The sequence below is a fragment of the Chenopodium album genome, chromosome 16 (genome assembly GCF_948465745.1).
Source record: "Chenopodium album chromosome 16, dcCheAlbu1.1, whole genome shotgun sequence".
Classification (NCBI taxonomy): Eukaryota; Viridiplantae; Streptophyta; class Magnoliopsida; order Caryophyllales; family Amaranthaceae; genus Chenopodium; species Chenopodium album.
The window spans coordinates 41,487,297-41,500,209 of NC_137849.1; the positions used below are offsets into that span (position 1 = coordinate 41,487,297).

At 30.7% G+C, this 12,913-nt stretch overlaps 1 protein-coding gene across 1 annotated transcript; it reads right to left on the reverse strand.

Moving 5' to 3' along the window:
• Positions 1 to 3,336: 3,336 nt before the first annotated feature.
• Positions 3,337 to 4,884, reverse strand: LOC145585365 (uncharacterized). Its single transcript, XM_081642073.1, has 2 exons — positions 4,641 to 4,884; positions 3,337 to 4,130 (listed from the first exon to the last, which is right to left on the reverse strand). The coding sequence occupies exons 1-2, from the start codon at positions 4,745 to 4,747 to the stop codon at positions 3,608 to 3,610; spliced, it is 630 nt and encodes a 209-aa protein (XP_081498199.1). The 5' UTR covers positions 4,748 to 4,884; the 3' UTR covers positions 3,337 to 3,607.
• Between the last annotated feature and the right edge of the window lie 8,029 nt (positions 4,885 to 12,913).

Sequence of the window (12,913 nt, forward strand, 5' to 3'; positions counted from 1 at the left end):
TAATTTGAACAATCAATTTGCCACCTTACTTAACCTCTTATCTAATCTAATAAATTCTTACTCCATATTAATTAGCTGACATGTTTGACTTTGACAATATTCATATATATTACCTTGACTTTTTGTGTGTGTGATTTTACTTAAGACAAAAAGAGTCGTGTGATGATGTTTCATTAGATTCATTTTAACGTATAGTTATCAATTGTATTTTTTTAAAAGGAAATTTTGCAAAAAACCACCTTTTATAAGCAATTTTTTGCAAGAAACCACCTTAATTTTTTTTTTTTTTTTGCAATGACACACCTTAATCAAATTTTTTTTGCAAATCAATACCTTTATGCCGGAATGAGATTTGACCCCATTTTCTGGCGTTGACTACCCTAATCCACCCACGAAACCACCCCCTCCCCAGCTCCACCCACAAAACCACCCTTTCACGGCATTGACCACCCTAAACTCACCCCTTTAACGGCATTGATCACCTTAAACACACCCCTTTAACGACTTTGACCACCCTAAACCCTCCTCTATAGCCCTAGCCACCCTTCTCCCCTCCACTGTCAACGCCGACACCCCTAGCCGCACTCCCCCAACCCTAAATTAACACTCGAACCATCCTAAATCCAGATTTCACGAGGTGGTGGAAAGAAGGGAATTTGATTTCGTTGGTGGGGATGAGGAGGGGAGGCGGTTTCGTGGGTGGAGCAAAGGAGGGGGTTATTTCGTGAATTGGGTTGGGGAGGGGGAGGTTTCGTGGGTGGGGTTGGGGTAGTCAACACCGGAAAATAGGGTTTGACCCATTTTCCGGCATAAAGGTATGATTTTGCAAAAAAAAATTTGATTAAGGTGTGCTTTTGCAAAAAAAAAAATTTATAAGGTGATTTATTACAAAAAAATTGCTTATAATAGGTGGTTTTTTTTTAAAATTTCCTTTTAAAAATGATTTTTGCCTATCAAACATTAACAAATGCGCCTATAAAATATGTTAAGTATAGAGAAATTGAGGAAGTATAGGATTCAAAAACCTATACTTTGGATTGGATAATGGGCTAATATTCTTCAACCCAAAGGCATGAAAAGATACATATGAAATACCCTTTAAACCATGCAAAACAGCAACACCACACACCTGTTAGATGTTGGTGCCCTCAACTCCAAATTAAGAGCCATGTCATAAGCACCCCCACATTCACACCCAAGTCAACTAAATGATCATACTTCGTACTACTATATACTCACTCAACTAACTACCAGTTACTTTATTGGGAGTAGTTAATGACTTCATAATTTCACTTACAATAATAATAATGTTAATGGTGTATGCGTGTGTTTACTTGATGATTAACTTATATTAACCTCAATCTTAAGTTTTGTCAATGTCAATTTCCACAATTATATTGAGTGGTAAACCTCACTTTGAATTACGTATGCCACTTTTACAACTTTTTATAACGTGTGTCTTGCAACTTGCATGGTCTACTTTCATATTGTACCTTCAAATAGTGATTATATAGTTTGTCACTTTATATAAGCCATAAGCAATCTTGTCCATGAGTAATTGAATGATGTTACAACAAATAAACCTGGTATGAACTTTTGATTATATAACACAGTCTGAAAATAAATTAATTAATCAATCAGTCGTTATAATGATTTGATGAGTAATATATAGGTGAACAATTGTTATATGATTCAGAATTCAATTTCAGATCTTAAGTATACACCGTATCATCTCCTTTTAAAAAGTTTAATCAACCAACTAAACTAGTTGAGATCTATATTATTAATGACTTTACATAATACCGAACCGTGTCTGAAGTTATGGTATTAGCAATTACATTCTATTTACGTGGTAGGAAGTTGTTGCTAGTGCTAGTAGACACACTTTGCACACGCAATTCACTTCTGACGCCTTGGATGCCAAAGTTGTAGTACTATTTTTTGACTAAATTGTTAATCACATAATCACTACAATGTCCAATATAATAAGAAAAATACAGGTCCATTTGTTATAACTAAATTAATAAAAGCAACCTAGAATTTCATCAGATCATATGTTATATCAAAAGTAACTTTATGATACATTAATAACGAAATTGGCGCCTCATCAATCATCATTCTAGCAAAGCAACCTATAATTTTTTAACTACTCTATGATTTATTTAATTAATTAACCATATACTACATTAAATCTTGATTATTTTAATTCCATCCAATCTGCTGACTGTAATCGCTATCATTATCATCTTCAAATCATAATCAAGCATGTTCTCTGCAGAAATAACGGGAAAGGGTACTTCACACGTTCACAATCATGATTAATTACTATTTTAATCAAACAACATGCCATTTTTAATTTTCATTAGGTTACAAGTTACACTAACCAATGTAAAAATAATACTTTCATTAGTTTCATATCATCTAATTTTTGTTACGTATGATTTTATGTGGCTTTAAACAAGGTTAATGGCGCCTATTAAGCGACATGATTACTCTTTAGACCACCTTTACTAAAAGTATCAACAAATTAAGGATCCTTAATTATTATTCAATTGAGATAATCTAGGGTATTGTAATGGGAAACACTCTGTGTGTTTGATGATGATGCAATAAGCAAAGATACGAAAATGGAGATATGAATGATATATAAAAATGAACGCAATGCAACTAGCTAGTTTGTAAGATTATCTTCTAGCACACTAATTTTACTCAAAATGAAGTTAATATTTCGATAAAAAAAAAAAAAAAATTGTATACCAAGTCATATGCATTATATCTATTATCGCATGTACTTAAAACAAGATGTATCAAAAAAATAAAATAATTCTCTCATTCAAAAATAATGCAAGTATTAAAGAATGGAAATAATAAATGATATCAACATAATAAACTCCACATACAACCATGTAATCAATAAATTACGATGTTAAGCTAAAACAACTGAGGTCGATGGGAGCAAGCATGATCGGAGCCATGTAGTATATGGAGAATATAGATGCTAATCAAGAAGTGCAATATTAAAGTTTTCGTTGAATTTTCTTATATATGAAAGACATTTATGTATGGACAATAATATAACTACTACTCTACGTACAATAATATTATGCGATCAATTAATAATGACAATTTAGCTAAGTTTTGTATATACTCCTTATTAATTAAGCATATATATGTTTTTTGCGCTCATTAGAGAGAAGCATGGGTTAGATAATATGCATGCATAATGGCACGTTAATCCATATCCCATGCAACCAAATGAGTACAACAAATACCCCAACCCCTAGAATAAATATTTATAAATAAAATTTTAAAAAATGAAGAAAAAGACAGCTGAAATTATAGAATCCATTGGTTTAGATATATAGAAAAAACTCAAAATTCGGATTCCCATACATATACAATACGTTATCAAGGGCTCAAGGTGTTTCATTCATTTTTTGAAACCCCAAAAAAAAAAAAAAAAACCACAAAAATATATTTGAGGGAGCAAGCTTAGCTAGATGATAATGATAATGATATTAATAGTAATACTATAATAACTATATATTATAATTAAAATTATGATTTATAATACTATGATAATTGATAGAGATCGATGTTATTAATGTCAACTAGAGACCTCTTCCAAAAGCTTATACCTTCTCACCTTATTTCTAAAGACATGTTTGATAACAGCTGGACCACCACCACCACCACCACCACCATTACCATAACCACCACTACTTCTACTACTACTACTTGAATTATTGGTATTGTTCGATAATTCTTCAGACTTAGTCCTCCTTATCTTTTCATTATCATTTTGCCCTGTGCCTCCTCTTCCGTTGACGATCCTTTTACGGGCCGAAGGCGATCGAGTCTCGCCCCCGGCTGGCTTCTTAATTGGGCTTGTTGGTTGTAAGCTTTTTGCTCCGATACCGGTCCTCGGCCCACCAACATGGTTGTTGATGAACCTCTTATTGGGAGTCTTGGCTAATTGGTGGTGGTGATCTTGTGAAGAAGGAGAGTTTGATGTAGTAGTTGTGGTGGGAGTGAGAGTGTCTTGTTGATGATCATTATTATTCTTTTGAATTAGGCACCAATTGCATACTCTATATGACTCCGCTTTTGGGTATAGATTGCTACAATACCTATTCCAATAATTCCCAAAAAATAGGTTAGAATTAATGAACAAATTAATTGGATTTAATCAATTAATGTGCTCTTTACTTTTTGATAAGATCTAGCTCAAATCAATGATATAATGAATTTAAAGTAAACTTAATATTGATTCACAATAAGAAGTTGTTTATATTGATCAAAATCCAAAACACAGTTAAAATTAACTTATATTTCATGGTTTATTATTTATTTATTACTGTCTTCCGTGACTATCTCAATTCTGAACTACTAACTTATAAATAATATATATTTGTAGTTGATTGAGATCAATAAAACTAGTTTTCACTGGCTATTAAAAAGATTAGTACTTCAAAATAGATAGAATTTTTTTTCTTTTTTTGATAGAAAATCTCTCCGTTTTATTTACGATACTGCACGATTCCATTCATTCATGGATAGAACCGGCCGACAAGTTAATAAGTAAGGGTCGAATCCACAAGGAGATGAAATAGTCAAAAAGTGGCGATGGGAATACATACCTATGTTGAGATCTGAAATGACAAACTTTGCAACGAAAGAGCTCATAAGAAAGGCCATGGTCACCACACATGCAACATTCATAATTATGTGTTTTGGTTGTCATCATCTTCCTCGTATGATCATTTGATAGAGAACAAATACAAAATAATGAGATAATTTATTTTTAGAGAGAGAAAGAAAGAAAATTTTAGAGAGAGAAAGTGAAGAGAATAAGTGGGTAGGCAGTCCTCCACACGCGAAGCTTAGCTTCTCACACGGCATTTTATTGCCTTAAATTGATTCATTTTATTATTTATTTATTTTTTTAATAAAAGTAAAATAGACTTTATTTAAATACTAAAATTAGATCATTTTCCGTGTCCCGTGTATGAAAAGTTATAATATAGTACTATAATTATAAGAACTATAGTATATATAATTTTAATACAATTATTTTGGGAGTGTCGGGACCCAAAAATAAAGAAAAATAAATAAAAAAAAACGTAGTGTATGGGGCAGGGAGTGATGGCAACATTCTTTTGTTAGTAAATTGCTTAGAAAAATGGTGGTTGTTTGAATTGACAATGATGTCAACATCATCAAAATTAAATAATTTTGGACAATCTAAAGTTTTCCACATGAGAGAAAGTTTGAGGGAACTTTGTTTTCATTTTAATTGATGATGATTTATTTGTCTAATTGGATGAATGAAATTAAAGGGAAACGTAATGAGAAGACACATTGGCTAAACGTCTCAATAATTTCGGTCTCAATTATGTAGGTGGTGATCGACTTGTTGAAGTTTCCTTTATATATTAAAGTATAAGCATGTAATATATATAATTCACTTCAATAGGACAAAAGGAATAGAGAAACTATCATCTTTAAATATTTAATAATCTTCTTACATTGAGCGCAAATTGTTGGAATAAGCCTTGAATCAATATGTCACTTCGAGTGAATGGATTACAATTTATCGGAGTATGTCTTCAATAATACTTATATAGTATATCTTTTTATTTTTAATCAAGTGCAAAATAGTGTAATATGTTTTTTATAAGCCCTTAGGGCCTGTTCTAATTTACTGAATTGAAGTAAAATGAATATTTTGTGAGAGAAGGAAATTAAGAACTGAACTGATTGGAGCTGAACTAAACTGAACTGAACTTAAAATAAGCTGAAAAGAACAGACCCTTACTCCCTCCGTTTCATAATAATCGCAACACTTTGACCGGCACACATGCCGATGCACAATTTTGACCATTAATATTTATTTGTAAATATATATTATTAAGAAATATAAAAAATTTAAAATAATGAAAATATACTTAAAGACTAATCTAAAAATATTTTACACTGCAACATATGTTATGTATATATTGGTAAAAATAAAGTCAACTTAAGCATATGAATAATGTACAAGTAAAAATATTTTGATTATTATGATACGAAACGGAGGGAGTATTGTATAAAACTCTGCTTTGGAAGTTATGTAACTTACCTTGGATTTTTGTGATAAATTTTAATTTTTCAATAATGAAAACTATTCCTCTCATTCATTTATCCAAACGTAACTAACACAATATTAGTAAACCACGTTAGATTTGCATTTATGTTCTTATTTGTTGTTTTTCGTTTTTCTTTCTTGCATTCACATATAGATTACTTTGTACAGTATAAATTAAAACAAATATTTTAGGTTTTCAAATGTATGAAAATCAAATTAAAGATGATTGTTCACAATAACATAAATTGAGTTACATTCATTTGTCAATTGTCATTAATAAAACTCAGCTAATAAACTTACTTTATAAGTTCTTAGAGATTTCTATGAATAATCCTAGCTCAAGACAAAATCACTAATAGCTCACTATTTAATTGTTTATTGTGTGGATGAACAAGCATTAAACCAGATGCACTCCTTTTGCAAGTGTCCTTTTCCTCCTTGGTGCTTTAATCTCGATCCAATCTAAGATCTATGTTCAATAATCTAGCATAAAGTAGATTAATGGAGTAGTTAAAAAGGAAATAATTTCTACGAAAGATCGATCAACAACAAGATTAATTAAACAAGGCTAAGATAACACAATCTCCAAGCCCAAGCGTCGACCTCTCAGCTCATATGATCATGTATACGAAATGAAACTTAGCTTGTTACATATTTGAGTTAGCTCCTAGATGTAAGTAGACGTAAGCTAAATGTAGCGGTAGTTCTTTTTGTTAATATTTTTGGTGCCTTTATATAAATCTTGATAAAAAATAAAAAAAAAAAAAAAAAAAAAAAAAAAAAAAAAAAACTAATCTTGTTAAATGATAATCTAGCTAACATAGCGAGAGGATAATGTAACGGAGTTACGGAGTAATTAAGAAATACGTACTTTCCACAAAGATCAACAAGAAGAAATAAGATGATGAAGAATATTAAAGATCACTCTCCAAGCCTAAGGCTTAATCTTTCATTTACATGATAAAAGTAAACTCTTGACCTTCAACTAAGTGAAAAAGAAAGGAGATAACGGTTTGTTTGGATAGTAAAGTAGAAGAGAAAGGTAAGGGAGGAAAGAAGAAGGAAGGGGGAGGGAGAATGGAACAAAGGTTACATTTTCCCTCGAAATCTTTCCAACATGGGAATGATTTGATTTTTTAAAGAGGGAGGGAAGAAGAGTCCTTCCATTTTCCTTTCCTTTCCTTCCCTTCCCTTCCCTTCCCTCTTATCAAAAGGTATCCAAAAAAGGGAGGATAAATTCCTTGTTTTCTCTTCTCTTCCTTTTCCTCTAATTCTCTCAATCCAAACAATGTGTAAGAGTTGAAGTAGTCTCAAATTTCTACATGACCCTGGTAATTGTGGACACCGGGTGTTGTGCAAAGTATATTGCATATCCTTTTGTAAACATGAGTTAGTTTTGACAGTATTACATATGAAGTATTATGTGTTGGACAAATTGTATATAAAGTCTTATTTTAAACAGCCAACTATAAAACCTTGAGCAAGAATAGCAAAGTTGCAGAAGCTTCAATTTAATTTAAGTCTATTTAAATGTGTTGATGTGTATGTATATACTTAATTGTAAGCTCTCGATAAATGTTCAAATAATTATCTGTCAAAAAAAATTATTCAAATAATTACCATTCTACTCTATAGTCATTTTAAAGCCCAAATCAAAACTGTATTAAAAGAATGTAGACTATATATTTCATTCATTCATTCATTATTAAACTCATATTAAGGGTGTTCATTCATCAAAATCTCAAGAACTAGTAAACAATTGCAGGCCTTGTTCATACGAGGGAGCAACTACGTAAATTTGCATGTACAAAGTCTTAATTAGAACACGAAATAAACAAACAAGAAATAAATATTAATTGAGGTAACACCTGCAGATTATTCTAGGGATTATTCCAGAAGCAACTGGAAGGAAACTTCAGAAGAAGAAGACAAAATAGCAACACGTGTCCGGACAACCAATAAAGCAATGCTACTGGATTTTTGTAACTTTATTTTCCTTAAAAATAAAATTTCCAAACTTTATTTATTATTGACCTTGACCACTTCACTCATGAAGAAACCTTAGAAATTTGATAATTAAGCATTTGGTCCCTCCAAGCTTCCTTACTCCCACAAATCACATGGAACGCACGTGACTGGCCTGTTAGGTAAACGACCAAATTATCTTGATTCTTACACCATTCCTTTCTTTAGATCCCCCCAGCCCTAAATAATCCCCGAGGTTTAAATAAGGGTCTGTTCTATTCAGCTTATTTTCAATTCAGTTCATTTTATTTCAAATTCAATAAATTCAGTTCATTTTAATTCTTAATTTTCTTTTCTCATAAAATATTCAGTTCAATTCAATTCAGTTCAGCTCCAATAAGTTCACTTCAGTTCAGTTCAATTCATTTCAGCTCAGTTCATTTAATCAGAACATACCCTAAATTTATCTTGATAGCTAGCTATAATAGTCTTGTATATAACGGATGTAAAGTCATTCACAATAATGATTAACAACAACATGTTTAGTATCTATCGTTATTAAAATCACATAAAAATCAAAACTTGTATGATTAAAACTTTATAAAGAACATATTATAAGCGACTTAACATGTTGTATACATTTCATTTAAAAAATTAATAGAAACAAGTTGTTACAAATTACAACTATTTTGTACTTGTACAAGTTTATATCTATAGTTTTTTTATTTAATTTTTTTCTCTAACCGACCTCATAGTTTAAAGAATGGTGGTTTTAACATCTATCCCCGAGAATATATAATGATAATTTATTATAATTAATAAATTATAGACATAGTATTATTGACCCAAATGTTTGAAATTCAAGTATTTTGCTATTGCGATGGAGGGTCATAGGAAGGAGACTAAATAAACAATGTTGTATCTTCCACAAGTCAACAACAACAACAAACAAATATTACTCAAAATCATGTGAGCCATGGTGTCAAGTGTCAACTACTCCTCAATAACCTAACCCATGTATTTTTGTATAAATTTTATGGATGTCTTTTCAAGTTTTTAGAAATATTTCTTAATTTGTTCTATGCCCTAATTTTAATGTAAATATGATACGTGACAATGTGTTTTGCTCTTGTACATACTAGCTAGATAAAGTCCAAGTAAATGAGCAAGACAATACAAAAGAAAATATTTATGTATATTTGCTTAGCTTAGCATATTTATTTCATAAAAATTAAAGTACTTGTATATATACATGATTGGGAGTTTGGGATCATTAGTTGAGATCAATTTAATGTTTAAGCATGCGACGCGAGGTCGAATCTACAAATTACACACTCAAAAGGGTTTTCTTCCCTTCTCTTGCTAGACGTGCCATCCTTCCTAACTTTCAAATAAAATTTATTAATTAAAATTGAATTCGTACACAATAGTCATTTACATGATTATAATAAAGCAACAAACTTGACTATACAGGAAGTAAAAGATGATGATGAACAGGATTTTATTGAACGAAGAAATTGCACAGGGCTGACAGTTCAATATACTACGTTATTGAAAATAAATTAAACAATTGTACATTGTAGACTCTTAATAGTTTATACAAGAATAATTCTATACGAACAAAAAAAGAGTGTCACCTTCCAAATCAATTAATAAATAATTGAGATATTGGCCGACAATATGTATTAATTTATCATCTACGCTATCTAATGAAACTATAGTTAAAATTTTGAAATACCATGTAAAATTGTACCCACGCACTAATATTCATTTTTAGGTCAAAAGTAACGTCCTTTACATATGATATACTTATTCCAATTTCATGCATGCACTTATATTCAAAGCTAGCCAATAATATTATATACCAATCAAAGTCTCAAAGTCTTGAAAAATAAAAAATCTCTACTCTTAATTATAGTTTCCATCTTTCCAAGTACATTGGTTGTTCAAGATCACAACATCCTCAAAATCACGCACTACTAGTCTTTTCAACTTGTAGTCTTGTACATATTTAATCGAACCATATAGTGAACTAATTTTTGGTCATATACAAGCTAAGTATATCATAAATTATACATGTGCTCCGTATTATGTATGTAAGGGCACAATTGTGTATCATGCATCTAAGATATTGCTTAAGTGGTAGTGTATCATGCATCTATATCATGAACGAATGATACACGCACTACCAATATGATATTCGGTAATGTATCATTCATTCATGGTATAAATATATATACATAACTGGCGAGTGAGATGTACACACTGATAACACGTGCACGTATAGCTTAAGTGGCAACAACTGTGGTGAAAGTTATGGAGGTGCAAGATGACCCTGTGTCCATGCAGCTGCACAGGACATAATTTTGTCTTAGTATGCTTCAAGGCAATAATAATGAAAGTGGAAGAAGTGGTCCTTTAATTAGAATGTGGAGTATATTATATTGAAAAGTTGAGTATTGATATAGAATCTATGGAAGTATGAGGCGATCAAGAAAAGCATATGTGCAACAGTTTAGGGGCCACTATTTCAGACAAATGCCAATGTTTTGAACACCCAATGTTTGCAATATTATTATCTTCGTTGCTTTAACTCAGTTTCATTGGTCTTCTTATGAGGCTTATAAGATATAGAATTATAGCCTGACTTGAGTAAATTTTTGTAAGATTCTTCTGCCATTATGGATTTATCTAGTTAGTATTTGGGGTGATTAAGCTTAATAATCAATTAGTGAAACACATATAAAATTTTTTAAGAATGTGTTCGACTATAGCTTTTTATTGTTTTAATTTCTTCGATATTTTGTTGTGTCGAAAACCTACATAAAAATCAGTTACTTTGCCAAATTTTGGCTAATGATAAATTATTAACTGCTAATACAACATTTGATTATTATACTATCTAATTGTTTTGTTGAATACAACCTAAGATTTGTTTGATTTGACTTATTATATTTGTCTAAGCTGAACTTATAAGAACTTGTATTATCATAGAGTAGTATTTATTGAACTTATGTGCATCTCAGAACTTATTTTATTTGAAATTATATATTATCTAAGCTTTTTAAATAAGTCAAAATAGATCGAACAAAACATAAAGGCCTAGGACAACAAAATTAATAAAAATGTGTGTGTGTTTATTGGGTGGCCTGGAAAACAAAACAAATGTGAAATGTGGATGAACTCAATTGCTAGGAAGCAACTCAGCAAGACCTAAGGATGGGGACGTTGATATTATATAATTGCAAAAAGATAAATCTAGATGCTCATCTCATTTATTTGATGTAGAAAATAAAGCAACATTTATACGGATAAACATTTATAGATTGCACCATTGCTTGAAAGTTGCGGGACAAACACCAATGCAACTTTATCTTTTTCTTTCTAGTTTCTACAAACAAATTGCTTCATAGTTGCAATAAAACAGATATGTCAAAATCAAGCTTTTCAATGATTTTTTTATTTTAGTTATTATAAGATTAGAGATTTAGAGGTGGAGGTTAGAACTTCCTAATTTGGTCCAACACCCTTCAAATTATATACTCAATCTTTGGCCTATAACATTAATTATTCCTTAATGGTGGTTGTGAATTTCACAATTTTTGATTGACCTAGCTAAAAGTTGGTATCAACTTTTTTTTTTTTTAGAACAATTTTATTTTGTAATTTTGTTCTTCCCTAGACGGCTATACCTAAAAATGCTTGCAGAAAGTAGTAAAAGGAATGGATTCCTATTTCTATCATATGTGTAAATTCACTAGTTTGCACGAGAGAATAAAATACAAAAAGCATATAAAGATTTTATTTTAATGATGGTAAAAGCATAAAAAGATGAGCATCTTAATAAGAGAAGAAAATATAAAGGTGAACGATGATGAAAGAAACAAGTGATGAAGTTAAGGCCAAGAAAGTTGCATTATATCAACGTTGTGCCGTGCTATGTAGTGACTCTATTAGGTGCTTTAGTTTCGAATATTAGGGTCAAGGAAGATAAATTTTGATATCACATTGGAAACATTTTCACAAAATGATTCCAAGCTTTAAGAACGTACCCATTTGCAAAACAAAAGATGAAACGCCATATATATAATTAGCGGGATGGAATTCTACTAAACACGGCTTAATCCCAAATTCCCAAGTAAGATAATTAACGTTTGTAGCAATATTTTTGTATAAGCATGAGTTAACCTACACGGTCCAAATACAATTACACCCTTTGGAAATTTCACTAGTTTGAGCCATTGGAGGTAATCTATAAATTCACACGCCCAAAACAAAGGAAATACAGTACAATACAAGTCAAAAGAAGCAAATAAAGATGTCAAGTCATAGAATGAATCAATAATTAGAAGATTTAGATCATACCATATTGTTAGAGTTAGACCGTAGAGTTCTAATTATGAGGTTGGATTAAGGAATTACTACATTCTCGTATTAAATAGAGATTTGTCCTTAACCAATGCGTGGTTCGTGCAGGTGGATGCACAATCCGCATGGTGCATCCCTTCCAAAAAAAAAACGGAAAGAACATTGTATAGAAAAAACATTTAGTTTAAGTGAAAAGAACATATTATAAAATTGTAAAGAACATTGTATAGAAATATAAAGAACATTCAGTTAAATTGAAAAGAACATGTTATAAAATTGTAAAGAACATAATATGCTGTTAAATAATGTTCTTTATCTTCATATTCTTTGATTGTCAGTATAATGTAATTTATTTGTGATATAATGTTAATTGTTTATTTTGAAATGTTCTTTGAATTTTATCTTTAGATTATGGTGGTTGAATAAAAATAATGTTCATTATATTATATTATC